This window comes from Alligator mississippiensis, chromosome 3, assembly GCF_030867095.1.
Source record: "Alligator mississippiensis isolate rAllMis1 chromosome 3, rAllMis1, whole genome shotgun sequence".
Lineage (NCBI taxonomy): Eukaryota > Metazoa > Chordata > Crocodylia > Alligatoridae > Alligator > Alligator mississippiensis.
This window is the reverse complement of record NC_081826.1, coordinates 86,915,043-86,942,048: the sequence shown is the minus strand read 5'-3', so window position 1 is coordinate 86,942,048 and position 27,006 is coordinate 86,915,043. Positions and strand designations below refer to the sequence as shown.

At 41.2% G+C, this 27,006-nt stretch overlaps 2 protein-coding genes across 3 annotated transcripts in view; one reads left to right on the top strand and one right to left on the bottom strand.

Annotated features, from left to right (window-relative positions):
* RMC1 (regulator of MON1-CCZ1) overlaps positions 1-17,691 on the top strand; it is a 33,704-nt gene extending 16,013 nt beyond the window's left edge. The window contains exons 7-20 of one of the 2 annotated variants that reach the window (XM_006277548.4): positions 1,887-1,990; positions 2,962-3,051; positions 3,146-3,251; positions 5,994-6,105; positions 11,371-11,415; positions 12,509-12,562; positions 12,968-13,096; positions 13,744-13,850; positions 14,336-14,455; positions 14,766-14,843; positions 15,521-15,625; positions 15,923-15,991; positions 16,160-16,385; positions 17,508-17,691. In XM_006277548.4, the coding sequence (XP_006277610.1) occupies positions 1,887-1,990; positions 2,962-3,051; positions 3,146-3,251; positions 5,994-6,105; positions 11,371-11,415; positions 12,509-12,562; positions 12,968-13,096; positions 13,744-13,850; positions 14,336-14,455; positions 14,766-14,843; positions 15,521-15,625; positions 15,923-15,991; positions 16,160-16,385; positions 17,508-17,587 (1,425 nt within the window). In that variant the 3' untranslated portion in view covers positions 17,588-17,691. The remainder of the gene's footprint in view (positions 1-1,886; positions 1,991-2,961; positions 3,052-3,145; positions 3,252-5,993; positions 6,106-11,370; positions 11,416-12,508; positions 12,563-12,967; positions 13,097-13,743; positions 13,851-14,335; positions 14,456-14,765; positions 14,844-15,520; positions 15,626-15,922; positions 15,992-16,159; positions 16,386-17,507) is intronic. The other variant, XM_019487153.2, reaches the window with a different exon arrangement.
* The window catches only part of NPC1 (NPC intracellular cholesterol transporter 1), a 38,423-nt gene continuing 29,021 nt past the window's right edge, over positions 17,605-27,006 (bottom strand). The window contains exons 17-25 of the mRNA XM_014595244.3: positions 26,734-26,823; positions 26,289-26,479; positions 25,174-25,289; positions 24,206-24,335; positions 23,493-23,693; positions 22,211-22,442; positions 20,565-20,678; positions 19,310-19,472; positions 17,605-18,205 (exon numbers count right to left, since the gene is read on the bottom strand). Of these exons, the coding sequence (XP_014450730.1) occupies positions 18,123-18,205; positions 19,310-19,472; positions 20,565-20,678; positions 22,211-22,442; positions 23,493-23,693; positions 24,206-24,335; positions 25,174-25,289; positions 26,289-26,479; positions 26,734-26,823 (1,320 nt within the window). The 3' untranslated portion in view covers positions 17,605-18,122. The remainder of the gene's footprint in view (positions 18,206-19,309; positions 19,473-20,564; positions 20,679-22,210; positions 22,443-23,492; positions 23,694-24,205; positions 24,336-25,173; positions 25,290-26,288; positions 26,480-26,733; positions 26,824-27,006) is intronic.

The window sequence follows — 27,006 nt, the reverse complement described above, 5'->3', positions numbered from 1 at the left end:
CGGCTGGGGGGCAGTAATGCTTTTTAATAAGTTTTAATGCTTTTTAATAAGTTTCCCCTAATCGGAAATATTTTACCCCTAGATCAGGGGTGTCCAACCTTTTTGAATGTGGGGCCGGATCACGAACTTTTTATCATCCAGTGGGCCGGCAAGCCATATTCAAAGACCTCACAGGAAGTGGTATCACATCAGGAAGTGATGTCATGTGACCTTTGACACCCACGAAGTTGCAGGAAGTGACAATGAAATGGGTCTGGAAATGTGGTTTAAAATCCAAAATAAAAACAATATAAAAGCAAGAATGAAATAATACCAAACGCTTGACTAAAATAAACACTTGAACTTACTTGTCGATGAATGAAAGAAGCATAATGCAAGTCGACAGATCAAATGTGGAAAAGATATCGGCCAGAGTGGAAACTAATCAAAGCAACAAAATATGGGCATTTTTGAGAATAATCTTCAAGAAGATTAACTTCTATTGAATTAATAATTTGTAACACATCTTTAACAAGTAGTAACAAGTTGAACCCCCAATCCCACACACAGAGAAACAGAAGCAAACACTGGACAGTATTTTTACAAAGATTTTTTACCTGCTCCAAATTTACGTTGGAGCCCAGATCGTTCATGCTCTTTTCTTGAGCATATTGTTCATTCTTAAAGGAGCATACAGCACAGCTGCAGGGGGCTCAGCCACGGCTTTCCCTCCCTGGTGCAGCCTGGCCAGCCCATCCCATCCCCTATCAAGCAGTGGCTTCCCCACATGCTACTGCACTTTCCCCCTGCCTGTGCCAGCTGGTCCCAAAAGTCAGGAGGCTTCACCGCCGCTTCTGCTGGCCAGTGCTGACCCAGCCGGGCATCCACAGGGAAGCCAGCTTCAGCCGCATGCTGCCCCACCCAGCTGGGTTAGCACCGGCCAGGAAAAGCAGCATGCAGCTGAAGCCGGCTTCCCACCTGCCACTGGGGACGGGAGGAGCCCAGCCAGGTCAGCACCAGACAGCAGAAGTGGTGGCGGAGCCATGTGCCACTTGGGACTGACTGGTGCAGGCAGGGGGAAAATGCAGCTAAGCCCCTCCCGCTCCGGCCAGGCTCCTTCCGTCCCCAGCAGCATGAGAGAAGCCAGTTTCAGCTGCATGCCGCTTTTCCTGGCCAGTGCTGACCCGGCTGGGTCCGTCCCATCCAGAGTAGCATGCGGCTGAAGCCGGCTTCCCATGTGTTGCTGGGGACAGGAGGAGGTGGGCCGGGTCTGTGGCGGTGGAGCCGTGTGCCGCTCGGGACGGGACGGGACAAGCCGGGCTGGAGCGGCAGGGGCTCAGCTCCGTTTTCTTCCTGCCTGCACCGGTCAGTCCCGAGTGGCACGTGGCTCAGCACGTGCCACTGCTGGAGCAATCAGTTGGAAAAGGAGGGGGAAAAGCTCCTGAAAAATACATCTATGGCTTTCTCCAACCTAAAAGGTGCTGCGTGGCTACTGTTTTCCCCTCCCCACCCCCCAGCTAAATGAGAACTGTTGGTGTTTGGCATCACTGAAATGCAGGCTGTTATGGTCTAGGATTGTGTACTCAATAGTAAATAGAGTGTTTGTTTGACTAACACAAAAACAAACCAAATTGAGAGATTTTAAAACTTCATTAGTTGGTTCTGTTGTAGTAGGACGTTTACTGTAATCCATCTGCTGAACGTGTATGTAGTGCCAAGTAAAATGGGGTTATGGGCCACAAGACAAGAAAGTCAGTTGATTGCAATGAAATCTTCTCTTCTGGAATGGCATCACCAGTTTTCACCACCAGTGGGTGCTAGCAACACAACCACAAGTCCCTTCTAAATGAGAAAGCTGTCTCTAATCTAGAAAAAAAGTAACATTCTCTTTTTTTTTTTTTAAACAGGGAGTAACAATGTCAAAATTATCAAAGTTTGAAATTGAATTGCCTGCAGCGCCCAAATCCTCCAAACTCAGCCTTTGTGAGAGAGATATTGCAATGGCAACAATGTATGTATTGCTGAGTGATCAGCTTCTTCCTGTCCTTCTGTTTGGGGATGCAGAAAGCATCCATCTAGTCATAACAACATAATTATACTTGCTACCCTGCTTTTGTTTTCTGTTGGAGGACTGTTCAAGTGTTCAGTTCCATGCTAAATATAGAGGCTACCAAAAGAATAATTTTATAAAATTAACAGATCTGATTTAAGACGTGTAGGAGTCTCTCTTACTGCCTAGTAAAAGTTCTCTTGTATACAATTTTATACTGACATGTCTAACCTGGATTATTGAATCTCCCCCCTTCCCCCATCTCCCAGATGTGTAACTTTTATATGCCATATATTCTTGCATACAGTATGCCCTGAAGTATAATAGACACCTTCTTTTTGAAAAGCAGAATGAAGGAGAAAAGATTTTTTTTCCCCAGAATTATGGCTGCAAAGAACAGAGACAGAACCTAATCTTTTAATTGACTCGGGCACCCTTTCCTGCTTAACTGAAAATGGGAGGAGACAGACCAGGAGCAGACAGCAAAATAGCCCTAAGAAATGTTCCATTAATCAATTTATCATCAAGACCAATTAAAAAAAATAGATAAATGATCAGTAATACCTCTGGAGTGAAGAACAACAAGCCATTTAGTCAATTGACTCCTTCAGCTACCTGAATACTAATGGTATAGCAGCTGCACTATAGCTCAGGATCAAAGTGAATAGAAAATCAGTTTCCCTGCTTAATAAATGCACCCCAATTTTGGGAGAATTTCTGGGGAAAAGGTGCATGTTGTATGCAAGAAAATACAGTAAGCTGTCTTATGATGGAAAAGTAACATGACGTTACAGATAGGAAAATAGTGGGTGTGAGAGATTACAATACAGTAGAAGTATAGCTTGTTACCTTCCCTGCAGAAAGGGCATTTTTAGGTTCTTTTTCTTTGCTAGTTGTTTAAAAATAAGTACATTTTAATTTTGTCTTATTAGATATGGGCAGCTTTATGTTCTTTATTTGAGGCATCATTCAAGGACCTCCAATAGTACAGGTGCAGAGGTAGTACTTTATCACTTACCAAGGTAAGTTGCATCTAGTAGCTTTGTCTGTTGCCTGATTTGGCTGTTCTTTGATGTAGCTGTTTAGTATAGCTCATCTCTGATAACCTTTTCGTAGGGAAGGCTCCTGTAAGAAGATGCACATATTAAAATTGAGCAGGACAGGAAAGTTTGCTCTGAATGTTGTGGATAACTTGGTGGTAGTTCATCATCAAGATACTGAGGTATGATCTGCTTTGTTTTTTCAAGTCTCTTTCCGGTCATGAAGGCCCAGCCCTTCAAATAATTTTGCATGTGTATTGAAGTAATTTGTAAGGATATGGTAAATATTTGAAATTTAGAAATCCTGTTCCATAATTATAAGGGATGCCAGTTGACTTGTTGCTTTGGTTCTAATGCCTTTTCATTGGTGGGGGGAAAGGAGGGTGTGTTAATTATTTGTCTCAAATGTGGTTCTTGGAGCAAAAAATGGTGAACTTGATTTGAAGATTTTAATGCCTAAATCTGTAGCAAAATTGGTTCAGTCATTGAATGTTTTCAGTTAAGCTTGTAAAAAGACTTATACAATTGTAACCTGGCATTCTAATGTTTGTACCTGGAAGGTGATCTTAATTTTTTTTCAGTGTGTGGATACCTGACAATTGCTAGAGTTGTTTATCTTGTATTTTGCTCTGTAGTAAATTTATTCCATAGTGAGCTATACAAACATGGCCAGTTTACCTGAACTAACTGCCTGCTGTAGCCACTAAGTGATGGAAGAACTGGTTTGCTTTGAGCAAACACCTACCTCGTACTGAAATTGTTAGAATGCTCATTCATTGCTTTCCGAGAAATAACTATCTTGAGGTGGAGTGACTTGCATCGATGTAAGATTGTATGTTGTGTATGCACTCGACATATACTGCAGAGTAAACATGTTGTGTATCTGCATGCTTAGTCTTATCTACATCCTAAACTCAAAAGCTATGCATAGGAATAAACAGCATGTACTATTTAAAAAGGTGTTTTAAATTCTGAATTTAATATATACAAAAGGTTGGGGTGGGGTTTTTTATACATCTGTCTTTGTGTGGGAGCATGAAATAGTAAAATCCCGGATAACAGGGATTTGACTGTAACTGACAAACTCTAGTAACCGGAATTTCTGGCTGGACGTGAAAGGGATGGGGGGAAAAGCTTGCACACAGGCGCTGCCATTGCCACTCACCATGCTGTATTCCCCGCACTCCATGGGCAGCCGCCGCTACCCCTTCCCCCCCTGCTCCATGGGTAGCTGCTGCCACTCCCCACCACCCCCTGCTCCACATCTGGCTGGAAGTCCTGTGCCTTCAGGTAACTGGCATTTTTACATTACTGGCACCCCCTATTCCCTACTCACTAGATACCAGGGATTTTACTATATTGGGTAGATGCAGCTAAGTCAGTTTAACATCTGATTTGTTTCTAAATTGTCAAAATGGTCCCAACTCTCCAAAACATTCACCTTTTTGGATGCCCAGCTCTTGGCTCGAAAATGAAATTTACTTTGGAGGAGTGTTTTAAGGCAGCATCTGGGAAGCAGTTCTGCCATTTTTCCCAGCACACTTTTATAACTGAAATCAAATGCAACTATTGAATAAAGCTGTAGGAAAAATGGCTGAACTGTGAAGCCTTTCATAAATGAACAGGAAGCTCTTCAGGAGAGAATTTGATGGTTCACTGCTACTAAACAGGAATTGGTGTCTTAAGTGACCTCTACCTTCCCAAAATTACCTCCATAATCCTCACTGAAGCCATACCTTGGTTTGGGAAGGAAACATATTTGCTTCTAATCAGAAGCTAATTGGTCATCTTAGATATTTTTTTTAGTAATAAAATCCTATCCCTTGGCCATCACTATATATGCTGTCTGACCTGTCCTGGAAGTCTGAAAGGGACTGCTGCTTTACTAGTAATCACTCAGATAACTTTTCATGGATGTTAGGGGCTGCATGGGCAGTCTTAAGTGTAACAAATGTTTTAGTGAAACCACCTTATAAATGTATGCCATTAACAAAATGGATGTGCAGCACAGCTGAATGTCACATTCATATTGGAGTCCTGTCTCTTCCCTACTTCTTTGAGTTACCTATATAACTTAGTGTCTTGTTAATGTATGTTTTTAATTCCTTCATTAATATATGAGAGGTAAAAAAACATGTCTTAAAAACTAGAAGGGAGGGTAATTAAGTTTAGGCATTCTTAACTTCAAAACCCTTCTAATCCCAGCTGCGAGATTCTATGCAAGCTGAGGTTTATATATTGAGAGAGGCCAGTTTGGACATAAGTTTATTCATGTGCTTAGCACTTTCATTGAATGTGAAATGTTTAGGATTGGAGCCCAAGAAGCTAATGGTCCCTGATAAAAGACATGAGATGCTGGGAAGAAGCTTCTACAAAAATGCTTTTGTTTCTTAAGTGAACTCCCTTCCAGGCAGCCTAGAAAGAATTTGGATAATATGCCACATTAATAGGCCAAGATTTAATTAACTTCTAAATCAGCATGTGAGCATACAGCACAATGCTTTCTTCTCCCATACTATCTGGGTCACACACCAAATGCTGCACTTGTATATAAAGTGGGCATCACAATTTAATTATGGCATCAAATTTGCTCCAGAATCTTTGAAATACAAGATTTCTGCAGTGCATGTCTTTTCAAGGGGTGTGCAGTTCACCATTTTGAGCTGACATTATTAAAATTTAGATTCCATTTTGAAGCTAGAGCTGGTGTACAATCATTTCAGAAGGTGGTAATTGTGGAAAATATACTTACAGTAATTGAAACACCTGAGCCAAGAAGAGCACTTAATGTTACTAAGTTATGAGAGCAGAAGATAAAATGCCCAAAACATTTGTACATGAGTAACTTTAGATGTGCTCTTGTCACATTCTTTTCCTGATGAAAACAAGTGATACATTGTTTTAAAATTTCTTTTCCCTTTTAGACATCTGTTGTATTTGACATCAAGCTGAAAGGAGACTTTGATGGGTCAGTTACTCTTCATCAGTTTGTGCTTCCACCTCGATCAATTCAACCCTATCAGATCCCTGTGGCAGGTAAAACTACCATGTGGTACTTTGATTGGGTGAAGGTGGAGGGTGAAGGTATTTATCTGGATCTTGTCCCCATTATCACATGGGCACATCAGTCTTCAGTTTGCCACCTGGTAAGGTACAGAAGTGTTACTATCCCTATTTTATAGATTGGGGGTGGGTAGAAGTAATGCACAAGGATGAAGTTACTTGCCCAGTTACAGAAGTCCATTGCAAACCCCATGTCTCTTAAATCTGAGTGTCCTGCCCACTGGGACCATCTTCCCTCTCCTCCTGTGCATTTCATCAGAGTTTAAACAGAAGATGGGTATATAGACAGATACTTAGTTGTTTCTCTCAACACCCTTGAGATTTAAAGTCCTCAAGCGGGTGTGTGAAAATTGTATGCCTAGTTCCAATGGGCTCTTGGTTCATAGGTAACTCCTTGTTCCTTTAAATGTGTGGCTCCTCCTGTCTCTGATTCATGGCCACATGCTCTGAAGCTATGGTGACAGAAATATAGAGCAGCTCGAGGGCTTGTTGTCAACAAACTTCTAGTGCTAAAACCAGAACAGAAGTATCATGGCCCCTTGCAGAAGTTTCTGCACCACCTCTAACTTGTGTTCTACACCAGCTGAGAAATTCTTTGTGGGCTAAGCTATTCTTTCCAAGGCTAGATATAGCAGCATAGTATAGAGTAGCCAGTGTTATCTGAGAAGTAAGATATTTTTTGAAAGACCTTTTTAAAATTCTACTCCTTCTGAAGTCACTTGGAAGTAGGTGCTGATGCTAGAAGGCATAACTCACGATCCTTTGTACATATTTAGGGTATAAGTAACTATTTAAGATTATAATAAAGTAACAGACAGACAGGGCTGTCAAACTTCAGAACACAAAAAACACTCTTCTGTTTTTCTGAGGAACTAATACATTTGTGTTTGTGCATGTGTAATAGCCAGCAAAAAGAGAGAAGCATTTTTATCATGTGTTACAAATCACAGCTTGTTAATTGAAGAGATGTGGAATGCTTACATTGAAATTAACCAGTTGCTTAAGTGTTGCCAGAAATCTTAGTTGCACACACCCATAGAGCAGGATCAACGGTACAATCCATGGGTTGTCATAGATTGGCTAAACTTACAAAAGTTACGTTTTTGAAGAACTCCCATGCTGCTTTTGTCCTCCCTGGGTCCCTGTTCTTCAAACTACATATGGTTCTTCAGTGTGTTCATAGACTCCCCCTACTAAAAGTAGGGATACAATTTGTGCATCCATATACACTTAAATGCCAGGTTTTGAAAAAGAAATGGGTATCTTGGTTTCTAATCAAATGGGTTGTGATTCTTTTTAGCATTACCATGCAACTACAACTAGAGCTGACTACAGCTGCATAGGCTGTAATTTCAGTTTTTCAGGATTTAGTGTATAGTGTGCAGGCCAGGAGCAGTCCAAGGCTTTCGGGGGCGCATGGCGGGCTGTGGCCATCAGCCCTGGCACGTGGGTCGGGGAATGCAGGCCGGTGGACTAGAATTAGGCACGGACGCGTAGCGGTTGATTAAAGATTATTTTACTTACACCGTAGATGGTCGCGGTGCAGGCAGGAGAAAACTTCACTTAAGTTGCAGTTACAAAACTCGTATGAACAAGACCTGTAGAAAAACTCGAGCCTCTTGAAATAACTCGGAAAGAGCTCTGGATACACACACACACACACAAAGTTTGCTAGGCTCCGTGGACCGAAAGCGCGCAGGGAAGGGTACATCGAGGGATTAGGCGGCGACGGGGAGAGGTTAGAGGTTGATCAGGCCCCTATATCCTTCTCAAGGCACACGCTAGGTTTGTTAGGCTCTGCAGCGCTTAGAGTTCTTCACAAGATGTGAAGTCCTCTTTCTCCTCCTCCAGATGGTTATGGAGTCCTCCCTTGTGGGGTTCTCCTTGGAGTTCTCCAACTTGGGCGGAAACCGCTCAAGCCTCTTATACGGCTAGCAAGCCAATCGCTAGCCGCCACGTGGGAATAATTTAGAAACAGCCAATAGTGGGGAACAAATTTGCATGCGGGTGGCGGGAACTCCTTTGCACCGGGGTTTTCTCCATGCAACTGGGAATTGCACCGTGCAAAGAAAGCTCCTCGTGGCGGGAAATAATTCTGCAGTGCCGAAGCACGCACAAAATCAGACCCTCGGGTTATGACATCCCCCCTTGCTGAAGGAACAGCTGAATTATGCCATACACTCGTTACTCGGGTCATCGAGAGCTCTTACCACGGGTCGTTGAACTAAATGGGTAAACACAAAATTAGCTAACATAAGAAGTTCGTCCTCCAGGGATCGAATCAAATAATAACCAGCACAAATACATATACACATAATTAGATTCATAACAAAAAACTACACGATCAGGGCTTCAGTGGGCATCATGGTGAAGTTGTGCGTCAAGCCCTCACTTCTTCCGATGATGTTGTTCTTTTTGGGGCTTCTCTCCGCCACGCACTCTGAATTCCGGATCTGTAAACAAAACTCTCAAAAGATAAGTTAACGTATATCAAAATATTTACAAAATTTCCATGGAACTACACTATCATTTCTAAAACATATAATACAGGTGTTTGCTACTTCGAACTACCCTCTCTTGCACACTCAACTGGATGAAATCGTCGAGGAGCCATCGTCTAGTTCTTCTAGATAATGGAAACCTAACTCATAGGCCAGTTGCCGTTGGCCTGCGTCCCCTAAAATCCGAAGTTGCTGCTTATTGAGTCCAGAACGCTGTAGGAGAAATCCAAACATGTATCGCTCCTCTGGTGTTCTCTGTGGCAACGATGGAAGATCGGATTTGCGATGTCTTGCGCCTTGAGCCTTGGTTGGGTGTCGATGTTCCCGATCACTAGATAGTCTTGGCTCCATCAGGATACGCAGTTGTGACAACTGCCAAAGGAGGTTACTTACGGGTTGGTTCACCATTGGGTTAAGCAGAATCCGGAGGATAGCGATGTTCTTTCGCCCATAAACCTCAAGACAACTATCTATGCTGTGAACGGTCACTGGAACGGTTCCAGGATCTCGTAGATGACGGTGAGGCCATGGTCTTATTCGCTGGAGTGATGTTAGTCCCAGCGCACATGCTCTGGGGTTCCAGGCACAGTACGAGACTCCGATGATTGCTAGCATGAGTTGCTCTGTGCTGGTATGTTCTGGCCGTCCGTCATGCCATGCGTGGGCCTTTTGACCGATCAGTCCTGCAACAAGCGCTGGCAGTGGAATAGGCCAGTGAACATTAAACGCCACCATGTCGATGTCAGTGACGTCATCTACTCCACGAAGCTTGTCTGACTAAGAAGCTTGCTTCTTCCTGGTTCAGCAGCTTGGACCCAAGTTCCACGACCAAACATCCCAACCACACAGCTAGAGTTTCTTCAGGTTGGATTCTTGATTCTCTGCACAACTCCTGCAGTTCAGTTCTGGTGCGAGCATAGTAGGCAGTAGCAACTTGGCTGGTTGTTGCTACAGGCTGATCTGTTACTTCGGGAGTCATTGCTGCTGTTATTGCTTCAGGCAGGAGGGGCAGATGCACTCCTCCGCTTGATTCTCCCTTCTGTCGACAAGAAGGCGTGGTCGCCGGAAGCGACGCTGCGTCGGTGGGCGGGATTGCCGGAAGCGACGCTGCGTCGGTGGGCGGGATTGCCGGAAGCGACGCTGCGTCGGTGGGCGGGATCGCTGGCCGAACTCTCGCGGGTTTTTCCGAAGCTCCACCCTTCTCTTCTGGTTCTTCCACGCAGTCTCCCTCTCGCTCGGCGCCATCTTGGTGTGGCATCTCAGGATTTTCTTTTGCAGCCGCTTCTTTGACCACTCGAACGGCCATACGCAGCTGGACTTTCAAACTTAAATTCTTCTGCATTAAATCGGTTACAGTGCGAAAAGTTGCAGTTAGCACTCCCCCCTTGTCATATTTTGGGGCCATCTTCTCATCCGTGGCGCGTTCCTCCGTCTTCAGATCTTCGCGGAGCTCGGATGGAAGCTTACGACCCCTTAATCTAGACGCTAGCATAAAGGGGGAGAACCGGTCAATCGGCACCAGTTCTTCACTCTCCCGAGCACATCTTAGGCAATGGGCACACTCCCGGGTGAGGGTCGGGTTTACTGCGCCTGCCGGGTTGACTCTGACGAGGGACACAGTGTCGAGGGGCCTGAACAGGACCCGCTCATCACTCATTATACACCCAAATGCCGTGGGGTGAAAATACACTTCCCTCTCTCTTGGGGCTCCGTCTTCAGAAGCTCCCTCTTCTCCCTTCAGCGAAAGGCGTCCGCTGATAAACCTCTCGCCCGTTCCGCCCGCCTGGTGGTAAGCGATATGCGCCTCCAGTTCCATAAAGTTCTCTACTTGGCGTTTTCCACTGCGCCAAGGGCAGTTCTTAACTAATTCTAGCTCCAGCGTGCCTTCCCCTGATCCCATCCTCGTTGCCATGCGCAGGCCAGGAGCGGTCTGAGGCTTTCGGGGGCGCGCGGCGGGCTGTGGCCAGCAGCCCTGGCACGTGGGTCGGGGAATGCAGGCCGGTGGACTAGAATTAGGCATGGACACGTAGCGGTTGATTAAAGATTATTTTACTTGCACTGTAGATGGTCGCGGTGCAGGCAGGAGAAAACTTCGCTTAAGTTGCAGTTACAAAACTCGTACGAACAAGACCCGTAGAAAAACTCGAGCCTCTTGAAATAACTCGGAAAGAGCTCTGGATACACACACACACACGAAGTTTGCTAGGCTCTGTGGACCGAAAGTGCGCAGGGAAGGGTACGTCGAGGGATTAGGCGGCGACGGGGAGAGGTTAGAGGTTGATCAGGCCCCTATATCCTTCTTAAGGCACACGCTGGGTTTGTTAGGCTCTGCAGCGCTTGGAGTTCTTCACAAGATGTGAAGTCCTCCTTCTCCTCCTCCAGATGGTTGTGGAGTCCTCCCTTGCGGGGTTCTCCAACTTGGGCGGAAACCGCTCAAGCCTCTTATACGGCTCGCTAGCCGCCAGGTGGGAATAATTTAGAAACAGCCAATAGTGGGGAACAAATTTGCATGCGGGTGGAGGGAACCCTTTGCACCGGGGTTTTCTCCATGCAACTGAGAATTGCACTGTGCAAAGAAAGCTCCTCGTGGCGGGAAATAATTCTGCAGTGCCGAAGCACGCACAAAATCATACCCTTGGGTTATGACATAACTTAATTCAGAATATTGTCAGAGATATTCACCTGTTCTGGGGTTAGTTTTTCATTCACGTACTTTTTTTTTCTCTCCCATATGCAGGTCCAGCTTCTGTGACTAGTCAATCTCCTGTTCCCTGTAAACTCTGTATCCTTTAAAAAGCCTGGCATCATTCTGTGGTAACTCCTTTATTTTTATTCATTTTCAACAATTAAGAGCATTTCTGATGTTTGCAATAAAACAAATGGGAGATCAAGTATTGGTTATTAAAAGGAAGAACAAATATTTGTACAGTATACCGAATACTTGGTTAGGGACTCATCATGAGGCAACTGCTGTGTGGTAACCGAAAAGTAAACTTGGCAGACTTGGTCCTGTTTCTTTTAGGGCAGCGATTCTCAACCAGTGTGCGATGGCAACCTGGAGTACCTTGAGATTCTTTCAGGGATGCTCCAGGGTGACAACCAATGTTAGCACTGCTAGGTATGCAAATGTCATTCACGAGATTAAACCCAGAGATTTCTAATAGGAATCAGTAGTGTTAAAACCACTCTGACATGCTGTGGTCTGTCCAAGTTTTTTGCAACAGAGAAACTGCTCTATTTTCTGTGGTCAGAGAAGAAGTAAAAACAGCCTGCATCTTTTGATGGGGGAACCTGAGTCTAAAAAAAGGTCAAGAACCACTGTTTTACAGTGTAAGAGCAGATAGATTGACAGCTGCTCCATGACAAAGCCCTTCCCTCTTTTTCATTCCTGTACTTTTGTTTGCCTGTCTACCTTGTACTGTTTCACCATATTGCAGTTTGCCTTTCTGGTGAATAATGGAGTTTAAGTGCAGTTCTACTCTAAAACCACTCTGTAACAAATCTGTAGGTGACCGCTGATACCTTGAACATTAATGCCAGATTCTGCTACTTTGGGAATGTAAGTAGTGGTATAAAAGCTTTTGAATACAACAGTGCCTATCATTGGTGTTGCAGAAGGCCTAGGAAAAGTCCTTTTGTAATGCATTAATTTAAAACATTACAAGGAAATGAAGGAATCATCTTGTGACTGATCTATAGGGGAGGATAAACAAAAGGGACAGTGTTGAAGATCTGAGTTTGCTTTAGCTTAGTCATCAGACAACCTGCAAGAGTTCTTTGTTTTTTCTAAGATAGATGGTGTAGCTTTATAAACAGCTGTTCCTGAAACTAGAGATGGGCTGGTGTTTCAGTTAAGAATTTTCTTTAACATTAAGATTCCTCCTCCTGGATTGTCTTTCAGCCTGATATTATAATCAGTGCAAGTGAAGGTAAGCAAGGGGATCAAAAATAATCGTCTCTATTGCTGTTAGTGTATAGGGTAAGATGCAGAAACTTATGCTAGTTCTATTCCTGTTCTGTTCTTTTTATTCTTTTCCTAAAACCAAGTCAAAAGAATGACTAATGGAATTATCCATTAAGATGACTAGCATCGAATATCATAGTAGTTGATGTATAACTGGGTGTAATCATGTGCTTGTCACTTGAGTGAGGCTAGGGTATAGAAACATCTTTCCTCAAATAGTACCTATACAGAAAAATATAATCCGTCAGTAACCAAGAAAAGCTTTTCATAGGCCAAGTCCAAACTTTAGCAATGTTTGGACTGTAATGTAATTTGCTTGATATAGTGAGCTGGTTGTTTTTTGAATAAGACTTCTTGCTCTCAAATCCAGGTTATCTCTGGAATCTCCAGGTGAAACTTGAACCTGTTGTTAATCTCCTGCCAGATAAAGGAAAGCTGATGGATTTTCTTCTCCAGAGAAAGGAATGCAAAATGGTTATCCTTTCTGTGTGTTCTCAGAGTAAGTTTAATTGTCTCCCTGTCTCATTCTGGAAATTTAGGGCTAACTGCCCTGATTCATCATTTGCTCGGGGCAAATTTTGTTCTGTAGAGCATTTTCTCTACAGCAGAACATGGGCCACTTTAAGATCTATGACAATTTAGGAAGCACTTTATAGAAGATACTGATATGGCTATTTTTATTCATTACATGGAGTTCAGTCTCATGAATACAGGCAGCTATCTATACATGTCTGTCTGTCTCTCTCACTGACTGACTGACTGATTCAGAATGGTGATTTTTCAAGTTCTGGCATAAGAAACTTTTATTTCCACAAATTTTTGCCCAAGAGAATGAATCGGTACTCTTGATCAGTCTCCTACAAGTAACAGACTATGTACATGCTTAAATGAAGGAAATAGCTGTATCCTAGTAAAATGCATTTGCATTCCAGTTACTTCCGTAGTCCAAATTTAGGATGCCTGTGGATTAGGCAGTAGCTAAGAACACTTTCTGAACTTGCACTGAGTCTGTGCATTCTGCACGTAGTTCAACTCAGTTCAAGTGAATGGAACAAAACATTATTGGGTATATTCCAGCAGCTACAAAGGATCTATTGTAAATGTCAGGCACTTCTTTCCATGAATTAATAGCATCTTGTCTTTCAGTGTTAAGTGAACCAGAGAGGGGATCATTGACTGTGATTGCCACTGTTTTTGACAAACTTAACCATGAGTATAAGAAGTACTTAGAAGCAGAGCAAAATTATACCTTGGTAAGTGGTCTGTATCCATACTTTTAATGAGTTGCAGAAACATGATGAAATTCCGAGACAACACCAGTAAATGGACACACAGCTGTCAACAATTCTGATTATTCATTTTTGACTTTTCCAAACTAATCACCACCTACCTGTCTTTTAAGTTGTACTTGCACTTTAAGTGTTTGGACTTGCATCGTTTACATGGGAAGCTGGATGTTATGTGACTACAAACCACTATTCTGTTGAAGGTAAACTGGAGAGCTTGTATAGAACTAGGCCTTACCTATAATAAACTTAAGAAAACAAATTTGATTTTATTCAGTAAGTTTTATCCTACAAGGCAGGAACACTGTAGTAGGGAAAACAAAACAAAGCAAGTCTTTAAATGTACAGCCATATAGTCCTGTTAATCTTAAAACAGACAGTGAAACCCTACCTGCATAAAGGCACCTTACAAGACAAGTGTTTTTGTTTTAAGACTTGATTTGTCTTCATAGGCGGTGGAAGCAGGTCAAAGTCGAAGTAACCCCCTCCTGAAACGGCCAGTGCGTACCCAAGCAGTTATTGACCAATCAGACATGTACACGCATGTTCTGTCAGTATTTACTGAAAAGAAGGTTAGTAAAGGAATTTGGTGAACTTGAGATATGAAATTAAGTGCTAGGCAAGGAAACTCCATTAATGAAAAAGTCTTGGTAGACCTGTGCTGCTTCTGAATGGCAGTAACAAAATAAACTGTAGTGGGTAACTTAATCTAGTGGAATACACTAATTGAACACCAAAACTGCATGTGAGAATATGGGAAAGAAAAACAGATTAGTGAGACAGTGATTTCTGCTTTGCTAGAAGTGAGGCACTAATACTAATTATTTCATTAATCCACACGTCACTACTGCAGGCTCTTGATTTTCTCCTCTTACTGCCTAGGAAGCACCTCACAAGTTCACTATAGCAGTCTTGATGGAATACATTCGTTCTCTTAACCAGGTCCAGATTGCAGTTCAGGTAAAGCACCTTCTAGTAATGTTGAGCAGTACTGCACGCTTGCTTACACGATGCTAGGCTACTACTTTCATTGAGAATCTTAGGAAAGCAGTAGGGACACTTCAGATTCTTGAAACCCTCCTCCTCCCTGAAAGCAGCCAGGCTTTCAAAAAAATTTGGAGGGGAAAACTCAGCAAGAGTATTTTTCTCTGTCCATATGTTTGTATGGACAAAAAGCTTGCTCTGGCACAGAGACAAAGGAGATTGTCTTCTATGGCTACCTGAAATTCCTTGCATCGGTGTTTGCAAGACTGCTTACAGTATTACTTTAGAGGCTTCTGCTTGTGCAAGACAAGAGTAATGCGTCATAACTTCCAGTTACAAAATCTAGCAGCCTCTAGCTCTATGGTTTGGCCATCTGTTTAAACCAAACCCCCTGTTTACCCTGTGCCAGTAATCTGTTACATTGACAATTTGAGAACAGTAAGGACACTACTTGGACTCTGAAGGTGGTCATAATATAGTAAGAAACAAATTGGTACTGAAAACATGAACTCAGTTTTATGCACATTTTGGTCCTATTTGGTACTGTGGTTTAGAATACAGGATCTCTCAATCAGACTGAAGACTTGATATTGAGTCACACTTTAAAAGATTGCCACAAGTGAGTCTTGTTTCCTTGTTTCTTGCATTCACAGCATTATCTGTACGAACTGGTCATCAAAACCCTTGTTCAGCACAACCTGTTTTACATGCTTCACCAGTTTCTGCAGTACCATGTGCTCAGCGACTCAAAGCCTTTGGTATGTAAGCTACAGACTCCACTTACTCTTTCAGTAGACCAGTTGTTCTCAACCATTTTAGACTTGAGGGGCACTTTCACAACTTTTGTGAATTGAGCAGCACCCCATTTCACAAACAGTTTATTACAATGTTCATCTCCTTGCTTATTTCTTCACCTTGTGGCACCCCAGGGTGCCTTGACACCCCCCCCCCCATTAAGAATCACCACATTGGACTAATAACTAACAGTTTTTTAAGGTTAAAATGGTACTACTAATATAATTGTCTTATTAATAGTGAGACTACTACTGTTTCAGGCTTGTCTCCTGTTGTCCCTTGAGAGCATTTACCCTCCTGCACATCAACTTTCTTTGGACATGTTAAAGGTGAGTCTGTAAGTACCATTTGTTTTCTGTAGGTTATTCAGACCATTACGTAGTGTTACCCATTCACATAAGTTTAATAGATATATGGGAAGTGCCTGACTCACTACATTTCTTTGAGACTAAACTGTTTTCACAGATGTAAATTATTATGTTGTTTGACTTTTGCAGAGACTTTCTACAGCTAATGATGAAATAGTAGAAGTTCTGTTATCTAAGCACCAGGTACTGGCTGCATTGAGATTCATCAGAGGCATTGGAGGACATGACAGTGTTTCAGCCCGCAAGTTCCTTGATGCAGCCAAACAGGCAGAAGATAACATGCTTTTCTATACTATATTCAGGTTCTTTGAACAAAGAAATCAACGATTACGGGGAAATCCTAGCTTCACACCAGGTAAGGAGGGCCACAAAGTCAAGTGACCTTTTAAATATCTAAACAGTGTTTGTTTAAAAAAAGAAGTGGTGTGTGGAAAACCAACTACTACTTTACTCTTCAGTTAGCAACATGGAGGTTGGATCTTTCTTTCAAGTGAGATTTTAGTTATGTTCATGCCAGGCTTAGCCATAAGGGGGCTGGTAATAAGCAATGGTAGGGCTGTCAAGCTATAAGCCTGAGGGATTAATAGCTGCCCTATAGGCTCCCCCTCCTTCCTTTAGCTGCTGCTTCCTTCTCACACCCAGGGGCAGCACAGCCTGCACAATCCTTGCAGTCCATGTTGACCATACAGGTATGGCCCAGCCACTCGAGCTAGACAGCTCTGGAATGTGCTTCTCAGTTGAAGAACAAAGTTTACTGAATGTGTCTTCAGTACACATCTTAAGAATCCACTTCTAGATAACTGCTACATTTATTATTATTTCTCAGGAAGACAAGAGGCTACTATATTATGGCTTTAATTAAGTATACATTAATTGCTTTTTAACCCTTTAATTCTCTGGGTAATAACTTGTCTTCCATGATGAAGGTTTATTGCCTACCAAAAAAACCCCCTAAGATATTCTTCCTAAGATTGTTAAGTAATTTATCAAGGGATACTATCTTTAAAAAAAAACAAACCAAGGGAATTAAGGTACTAGTGTTCATGGGAATCTGGACAATGTTTATTAATAGTCTAACATCTTTCAGTAATAATCTAACATGCCCTTCAGTTTTATCTACATTAAAAGCATTACCTAATTAAAGAGGTGCCTTGTCCACAGGAATAGGATTTGTTGTTTTGTTTTTACAAAGTGGAAACTTATATATACTTTCCTAGCATACCTGTTGTCAAAATAGTTGGATAGGACTTTCAGGACTTATATGCATCTCCTCTGTAGTAATTAAGTCTGAGATATTCAAAGCCAACATTACCGCTTACCTTCAAAACATGTGCACATAACTTGACTGTTATATACTTGTAATGGAACAGGAGAGAGAGATCTGTAACTTGACTCAGTACAAAGCAAAATTAAAACATTAATTTTGACCTGCTAGTAAGTAGCACTTAATGTCAACTCTTCTTCTGTTTGCTTGTAGGAGAACATTGCGAAGAACATGTCAACTTCTTTAAGCAGGTTTTTGGGGAACAAGCTCTCATGAAGCCTCTGACTTTCTGAAGTAGATTACTGTTCACTTTGAAATGTATAAATTTAATTTATTGCATTTGTGTTGTATTTTGAACTACAAAATTGCTATTTTATAATAAAGTATATACACAATGTTTTGGCAAATGTTACTAAAATATTACAACCTCTTGAGTGATGGCTTTTCCCCCTTAAAAATTGAGCCAAAAATTGCATTGACTTGCATTTAAAAGTTGTGTCAGTGGTTTGGCAGTCCATTCTCATACACACATCACCAACGTGGAAAAAGCTATTCAACTTGTGATATAGCTGGCTTACAGTTCTTAAAGAAAAAGAAACCTCTTAAAAATAGTGTTTTAGGATCCTGTTAATGTATCTAGTTCTAGTAATACTGTTACATGAGCCACATGTAGCATTTCCTGAGTTTAAAAGCTGTATGTCCTGTACTTGGATTGGTGCACAAGTCAAACTAGTGGTGATTACATCAGTGTGGTAGTCATAGAAATATTGCTGCAATTCAGTCTTAAGCCACAGTTCAGAACATCCACTGAACACTTTGTTAAAAAGACTAGAAGTAGAGGAGTCTCTCTCGTTCTGTACCTTTGTATCTTTCTTGTGCAGCCTGAGTTTTAGCTTTATTTGCAGGTGGGCCTGAGTAAAAGGAAAAAAAGTCATGTGTTAGATATCTTCAGCAATGAGGCAGCCACCATTTACTATTTAAAAAAAAAAAAAAACCAGCCTAGGAAGATGTCTATCATCCAGGTAAAGAAATGAAGCTGTAGAACACCATGAGTAGATCTGAGATTTTTTTTGCCAGAAAAGTGGATAGTTAGGTCTCAGGAGCTCTCTCTAAAAATACCTAGGAATAGATACTAGTTAACTGTGGGTACATGTTTGAGAACTACTGTGGAGATGTATTTGTCAGGGCTTAACCAAGTTAGCAAAGCCCACATCTTGTACTAACCAGAGTATTTACTCTTCTTCTCAAATCTGCACTGAGCTGTATGCTAGAATGGTGTTAGCAGTACCTGAACTGGCTAATTCAGGCCTCCAAGCATACTGTGAATGAAGCTGTCCCAAAACACCATGTCCTTGAAGGATTAAATCTATCTAGTAGTATACAAATACACTACTGTTATTACTATTACCTCCATAGCTAATTAAAGTGGGTATTCTCTACTTTCACTCAAGCTAGAACCCATCCACATTGCAATAAAGAGGTCGAGGGGGGATGGAGTGTCACCTAAGCACTTAAATGGTGGGATGAAAAAACTGGCAGGCTAATTTGAAACAGACTCCAAGCACCCTGACACAGAAAACCACAGGTCTTCTCTCTCCCTACTCCTCCAACAGATGATCAAGTCTTTGACAAGGCATCCAGACACCAATCAAAGTAGGAGCTGATGGTTTCTAGCAGGTGTGCCATAAGATAGCTCTACACCTTGAGTGCTATTCTGATCCCTTTTTCTGTCCTGATAAGCTGCTCTGCTTTCTGTTCCCTGTCCTATCTGCCTGGACCCTCCCCAATCTGCTGCATGCCCCTTCTAGAAATCTGTTCAACAGGACCATTTGTTAATTACTTTATATCGGGTAATCCATACCCAACTGAAAGGACAATTTATGTGAAAGATTTTAGACAGTTCTACTGTCAACATATCTGTAATATTATCTTCTTGCTGAATAAAAGGGGTTCAGAATTCCAGGACAAACTAATCTTAACTTTAAAATGTATTTACCAGTGAGATGTGTTCTTACCTATGTAACTAAGCAGAACAGGAAGAAATATTAATCCATGGCTTGCTCCAAGCAACACCATGGCTAAATACATCCTGAAGTAGAATATCTGAAAAATCTGGGATTTTGAGAAAGCCAATACAACAATTCCTCCAAATTTTGTCAGAGTGATACCACTGAAAACCTGGTAAGAGAGAATGAATTAAAAGTATTTGCCAACAACACATTAGGATTTCATGCAACTCAATAGCAAAATAGTGGGTAAGATAACGTATCCCCCTTTCTACAAATTTAGATACTGATCTATATTTCTTGGAAGTGATGCTATCCATTACTACCCAAAGCAAGGTTAAATCTAAGAATTCTATAGGGGAAGGGAAAGGGGATGTAAACAACATTGTGCAACAAGACGTGGTAGTGAGTAATCAAAAAAAAAGGAAGCGAGATCAGAAAAGTTTATTTTTGGTCTTGCTTTTTGAAGGATCATTACTGTAGCACTTCCCCCTTCCACCTCATGAATTACTTTGTTCCTCTACCATCAAGAGACATTACAAAAGGTAATTTATTACTTTTCTGTAGAAGTTTTCCTATAGCCTCTTCCCCTTGCAGTGTGCTATGGCATATTGATAACAGTCAAATGGCCACTTAAAGCCATACCATGGCCACTCAGTTTTGAAGCGTCACCCATAGATGCATCACCTGCTTGAACTAGATTATTACCTCTAGAGGTTCTTGCTTCCACTCAGGGTGCATTGTTAGGAAAAAGCTCCCCTGTAGCATTTACTTTAGCATGCATTATGCTGATATCATGGGTTAACTACAAGCTGCAGTAAGGTTCTACTTTATGAGAGACCTTCCCTAGAGACTTAACCCAGAATCTGATAAACCTCAGATTGTTATAAATTGGGAAGATAATGGCTTTTTTTTTTTAAATGAAGACACTATAGTCAAAACATCTGAATCTCAAAATTGGACTTCTCAGTCATCTCTAGACTCGCTGGTGACTTCCCTATTTGCTGGAAGACTGTCATCCTCATATCGAGGAACTGCTGATGTAACAATGTCTCCTTTGTAAGAAAAGGTTAACTACTGTAAGATGACACTCATAATGAGAGGAAAAACAGACAAAAAATCCCAATCATACAACTAAGTATGTGTTAAAACTACTTATCTTAAAGTTTAAATGACTATTCATGGAAACACTACAAAAACATTACTTAGTCATTTTATCTGTACAGTAAGAGAAACATATTCCCACAAACAAACAGATACTTACAGAACTGCCCATGTGGGACAGGGCTTCTTCAGCACGCTCTACTCTGCTACTCTTTGTACTGACGGTGAATGCTCTCGTCACATGACTGCAGAACTCCACAGCAATACCACAGCTCTGAAGTACAAACACATCTACTTTAGAGCTCAAACTAATCACATTAAGACCCACAACCAGCAAAGGGAAATAATTTTTATTACTACAACAAAACTTCCAAAACAAGCAGTCAAAATAGCATTTTTTAAAAATCTGGGAATCATCAATTTCCAAGCAATATTTGAGAAAGCTGCAATAACCACCAGCACAGAACCTGCCCACTTATGTAACAAATCCTGTCTAAAAATAGCTGATCTCAGAGTGATCTGCCAGATGGAGTCTGTTTTGAATACCATGCACCTATCTACTGATTGAAAACCAGGCAATTCACTTCTTGCACATCCACGAATTACATTATCCACATTGCATTATGAAAAATAAATTCAAATGCTGATCGCTTGCCTCTGAACAGAAAGAATAGCTTAGTCTTACTCCTGACCAGCTCCATTTCTTAATGTAATGTTACTTGGGTCTCTTTTTCACTAATCTCCTTCACCTATACATTTATTCTACTCCATCAGCAGCATCTTGAACCTTTTTATTAGGGGAAGAGAAATACAGAGCATCAGAAAGTGAGCTGTGTTTAGACTTCTTGGTAGACTGGTTCTAACCTGCCAATAAAGGAACAGAAGCCAGAAAGGGTTTAAATCAGTGCTTCACCAAAGTTTGCTGCCTTCTCACAAGATGCCTACACTTTACCACAAAAGGGTCAGCTAACTCTACTTTAAACCATGTTGTAACAGTGACAAGGATAAACAAAACTGGAGCTTAAAAATACTGCTTCTGTGGTTTGCCTGGCTTTTGGGGTTCTCATGCCTATATTAGGTTTTTACTTTTTCTCCCACCAATGAAGTACAGTAAGGGGTAGGAACTTTTCTCTGTTCGTAGCTGTATGCCAATATGATTTTAAATCATTATATAATCCAGACCAGCAGTTATGCTGTCCAAAGTACATAGAAGTCTACTCTGGAAACATCAGGTGGGTGAAACCTTATCACACAGTGAATAATAATGCAAGATAAATACTACAACAAGAACAACAACTAGTGATATCCATAACCTCAATACCTTGTGCCTCCTGGCATTCTGTAACTAATTTAAGATTTCAGAAAATACTCTGAACCCTTTTGCATTGAGAGGAGTAAAGCCCCCTTTTTTTAAAAAAAGCCACCAAACAAGTGGTTACAAAGCAACACAGGCTGCTGACAGAATGGAGGGGGGAGAATGAACAAACAAGCCTATGTAGTTTACCAGAAACAGCAGTACATTAGTTCAACCTGGCTCATCTATACAGATGGAGCACTTTATCAGGGCTTTTTTGGTGCTTTTATCTAATAGCTGATTGGATCAACTATTAGTTAAAAAGTGTCAATCCCCTCCCCCAAAGTGCCCAATCTATACAGATGTTGGGCAAGCCGGATCCAACTAATGTGCTGCCTCTTCTGAGCATGTGCTGCACTTGGCATGGGGGCACGTGAAGTTTAAAGTAAAGCATTTGGGGTTTACATCTGTAAGCAGCCACACAGAGTTTAAAAAAAAAAAGTAAGTCTTACCATGACAAGGTTGACAAGTGAAACAGCATTCAAGCTGATGCCCCAAAGCCACATCACTCCAAACATATTGGCTATTATCATAGCAATAGTAATGGATACCACTACAGCAGCCCATACTTCAAAGCCAAGCAGCACAGTTGTCACCGAGAATATTGATGCCAAGGACACGCTGAGGTTAAATATAGTGTCATCCACAATTGTCAGATATTGCTCATAGAAGACATAAAACACACTGTGGAAGGAACAAAGGTGGTGGTTAATTAGCTGGTTTGGCTATTACTGTTTTGCCGTGACAGCCATGACCTTGGTGACAGAAGTGCTCAGGTTATTGAGGTTTATAGAGGGAAAAAACCCTATTTTCCCCCTGACTTAACAGAGAGGTACAAGAGGAACTAAAATTTAAAAGAGAACTTTGTTTTCTGAAGTTACCTTTGATTTCTCAAACATAAGAAATGGACTAAATGTTGGAAACAATACTAAATAAGAATAATTTTTGCCATCCTAAAAAGTCTTTGAAGAGATGCACAGAATAAAGTTTGCTGTAAAATAATTATACTAATTTAATTTGTCAGATGTGGGGAGGAAGAGCACTCCTATCTGGGCATTATAAAAAGTGTGCAGTTTTAGAACAAGGAAGATTGGAGAGGAAAGGGGAGACCTCAGAGGGTTATGGTCAGATAGTGGAGAGAACCACCAAACAAGCATTTAGAGCACTGAATTATCCAAATGCTTCAACAATGGTATAGACAAGGTTCTTTGGGTAAACATGATATCTTTTATTAAACTAACTCAATAGTTGGAAAAATTGTTCTTTGCTAGCTATCAACAATGGTATTACATCCAACAGGCTGGAAAGAGAACAAACAGCAGTATCTAAAAGATAATCTTAAAGACCACACAGATTTCTAGAACAGTTAGGCCTCTATAGACTGAGACAGGAAGATAGGAGGAAAAGGATGTACAGTTTAGACAGATATTACTTGGTCAGCTGCCTGCTCTCTTTTATACCGACAGGGAATTAGCAAAAGCACTTGTAGTACTGGACAGAGGCAGCTTCCTTGATTTAAAAATCAAAGCACCAGCCAGTTCCCTACTTCCCTCTGCTAAACAGATGCAAGTGCACTTATTTCTAAGGCTTTGTGCTGCAGTCAAAATTTCAGTCCAAGGAAAGGCAGTATGAATAGACAAACACTCCCACTGAACACAAAACCTTTTCTGTACCTAAATCAATATAACTTAGCAAGTTACTCCGCATATTCCAAGCAGGAAAACTGCTCCATACCTGTAAGGGAACACACGGTAATTCTTTTCTTTGATACCCATGGTTTCAGTAATGTTATTTGCTATAATCCGTGCTTTCTTTGTGGCATCAATGAAGTCGGCTGAAGTTTTTAGCACAGTGTGGTAAGTCATAAAATAGGTAGCTCCAACCTCAGAATTATTGTTTATAAGGTTGACAGCAGAACTATATGCAGCATGTCCTCTGTAAAGAAAGCAAATATTACTTCATGGATCAGCCACCATTATCTGCATCTCAGGAGTCAAAATTTGTCTATGCAATATAACAGCATTCAAGTACCTGCTACCTCTGTTAATACAAACCAAGATTTCTATTCCCATTACTGTCCAAACATAACAGCAGACAACTCCTAAAGTTTAGACTACAATGTACACCTCAAAAGAAAGACCATTCTTTAAAATAAAGTTAGGCCAAAAGTAAAACAGATTCTCAACACACTGAAAAAACAATTGGTTTATTAAGTTGACAGCATTACATTTATCTTCTCCCACAGCTGTAGGAGACAGTTGCTGCAAAAGAATTTGCTGTTCTGAAAAGGTTTTTGTTTAAGTGATTTTCCAAATAATAATAATAATAAAAAAAAGTAAGAGGGCCTTGAGTTTTGGCAGTAAGTGCATATTTACAAAGTACAAACAAACATCCTATTTCATCTGTTAGGTTTTGACATAAATTAAAATCAAATTACAGGCACTTACCCTTTGCCACATTTAGGATTAGGATTATCAGACAGAAACATTGGCAGAAATTTCATGAAGTCTTCACCCTGTGGCCTCTGCTTGCCCTCTGGAGTCAGTGAACGACAACGAACACAAGATGGATCAACAACTGAATGAAAAGGGGGAAAAAATACTCCATGAGCCACAAAGCCACTCTACAATATACAGAGCAGTGAATCCCCTCGGAGTAGGGGCTCAGAAGCTCATCCAATCCAGAAAAATCTCAAAAAAATATCTGATTTATTAAACTACTGAAACGTTAGTTAAAAGTTAGTTTTTTAAAAAGTTACTTGAAATAAACACACTGACAGAGTCAAATCCTGAAATTTTGCACTGAAAAGGACTAGAATATCCCATTAGACCACTGCTTTGTCTTTGATGTTGCATAAGGCAAGACTGATTCCAAGACTAGCAGCAGTACTGACCACCGTGTTCTGCATTCAGTACCGGACAGATCCTACTGTACAGGGCACAGTGCAGACAATTCATCCCACTGATGCATTCAAGACAGGATGAGGGCAATAAACAGCTTTTAAAAAGGGAATGGATTTCATTATGCAGAACTTAAAAGGATCAAATAGGCCAATAATCCAATTGGCTATTTTTGGAACAGTGAGGCATAACCCTTATGTTAGCTACCTCCCTTCCCCCCACCAAAAAAAAAAGACTCTTCAAAGACAGTAGCATTTTAACTTAAATAGGGTGTTGCATTTACATTTACTCTTCCTGAAGCTGCAAATCTCAGAACAGGAAAATGGTTCAAAAAGGTACAACATGACCAAATAAGAAATTATGCAAAGCAGGTGGAATGCTACAACAGTAGCAAAGCAAGATATAGCTCTTAGATACAAGTTAGCCCTTACTTGGAAGAATGATGTTTGAACAACTTTTGTAAATATGGCTAAGATAACCATATTGATACATGGAAAAGAAAAAACAGATGTTACCTGAAGCATTGCAAAACTGGCCAGAAGTGTTGTAGAGTCTGCAGCAAGACGACTGTGGCTTAATCCAGTCAAAATAATCGTCAAGCCAGGAGGAGGGAGCATAACCTATTCTTGTGCTGAAAAAGGACAAAAATTAAAAACAGATTAACAGCTGGTGTAAGGAACACAAATTGAATTTAGGTATTTCCCCTGCAGTAATCACTCAAGATTTCCCAGCTGTGACATTTGCAATACTGGCCAATTAGTCTAGCCAGTTCCTGGCATATTTCCTCTTGGCTCAGTCTCAGTCTTTCCTCCCCTTCCACCAGCTTCTCATCTGAGGTTAGCTTTCTGCCTCTCCACTGACTCCTCATACCAGTCTCATTGCCTCGCCAGTCCTGATCTCTCCCTTCCCCACCCCACCCCCCCAAACTCAGCCTATCCTACCTCAGGTCTGACTTATCTCCACATTTTCATAGTATCATCATAGTAGCTAGGGTCAGGAGGGACCTGAACAGATCATCTAGCCTAACCCCCTGCCACAGGCAGGAATGAATGCTGGGTTCACAAGACCCCAGACCGGTGATCGTCCAACGTCCTCTTGAATTTGCCCAAGGTAGGGGCGAGGACCACTTCCCTGGGAAGTTGGTTCCAGATTTTAGCCACCCTAACTGTAAAATTTTGAAACAGACTTCTCTTCCATGGAGCTTGGGCAGCAACAAGTTACATTCTTAAATGTTTAACTGGCAACTTTAAGAATTCTGAGCTAAAATTTAACTCTCAGATTCATTCTGGACATTTTATTTTAAATCTCTTACACCACACTGATTCCCTGCCCATCATTATGGCATGAAGGCCCTAGGTCTCTCAAAGTGATTACTTTTTAAAACTCATCCCTGCCTCCACAGCATGCCAAAAATCTTTTCCTTTAATCTTGTTCTGAGAAACAGCTGAAGCATTTCTGCAGCAACTTTCCAAACTAATTCAGCAAAATGCAGACTAACAACATGGAAAGATCCAGCCTGAGTATTAAGCAAGGTATTAAGCAATTAAAATAGGACCCTAGGCTATGAAGTGTTGGGAAACCTTAATTATAATATTTATTCTAGTGATTTGCATGGGAAAAATGCACTTACTAGCTGTCAATCTCTGCTGAAGTAAAGATTTGTTGAACAAGTGAATTGTTATTACATCCCATTCCACCACACACCATATTCTGTCCTTCTAAAGAGCTATAGTTATGTCCTTCTTCTAGCACAAAATACACGGGAGGACCTGCATGCAGGTATTTGCTCAGATGGTTGAAATAATCTATTACATAGGAGTCCTTAAAAAAAAAAAGAAAAGAGGAAAAAATGGAGTTAACCCTAAAACAACTCATCAACCAATGTTCATCATCCCTACTGCATAAATGCCAAGGGAGGGAAACATTAATATTTGCTAACAAGTCTGGTCAGGTATGGGTGACAAGGTCTAATGCTAGGGAAATTAAATGAAATAATTTCCCTTCAAAAAGAGGCCGGGGGGGGGAGTGCGGAAAGAGCAAGCCTCCACCACCACCACTCACGCAAAAAAACTTACATCTGGCATTGAAAGAGTCTGATCCAAACCAATCTCTATTTTGTGGACAACTGCTAGACTGAATGACAGAATACCCACAAACAAGGATATCTGTAAGAAAAAAAAAAGTTTGATACATAAAAGCTTAAAAAAAATTATTAGAGTTCTACAAAGTTGCTCTAAGAAATGTTTTGAAATTCTCCATTTTCTTCACAATGCAGTGAACATCCAGAATAAATATGTAATGTTAGCCTCACGTAGCAATGGCAAATAGTAATAAGAACTACTTTCAGC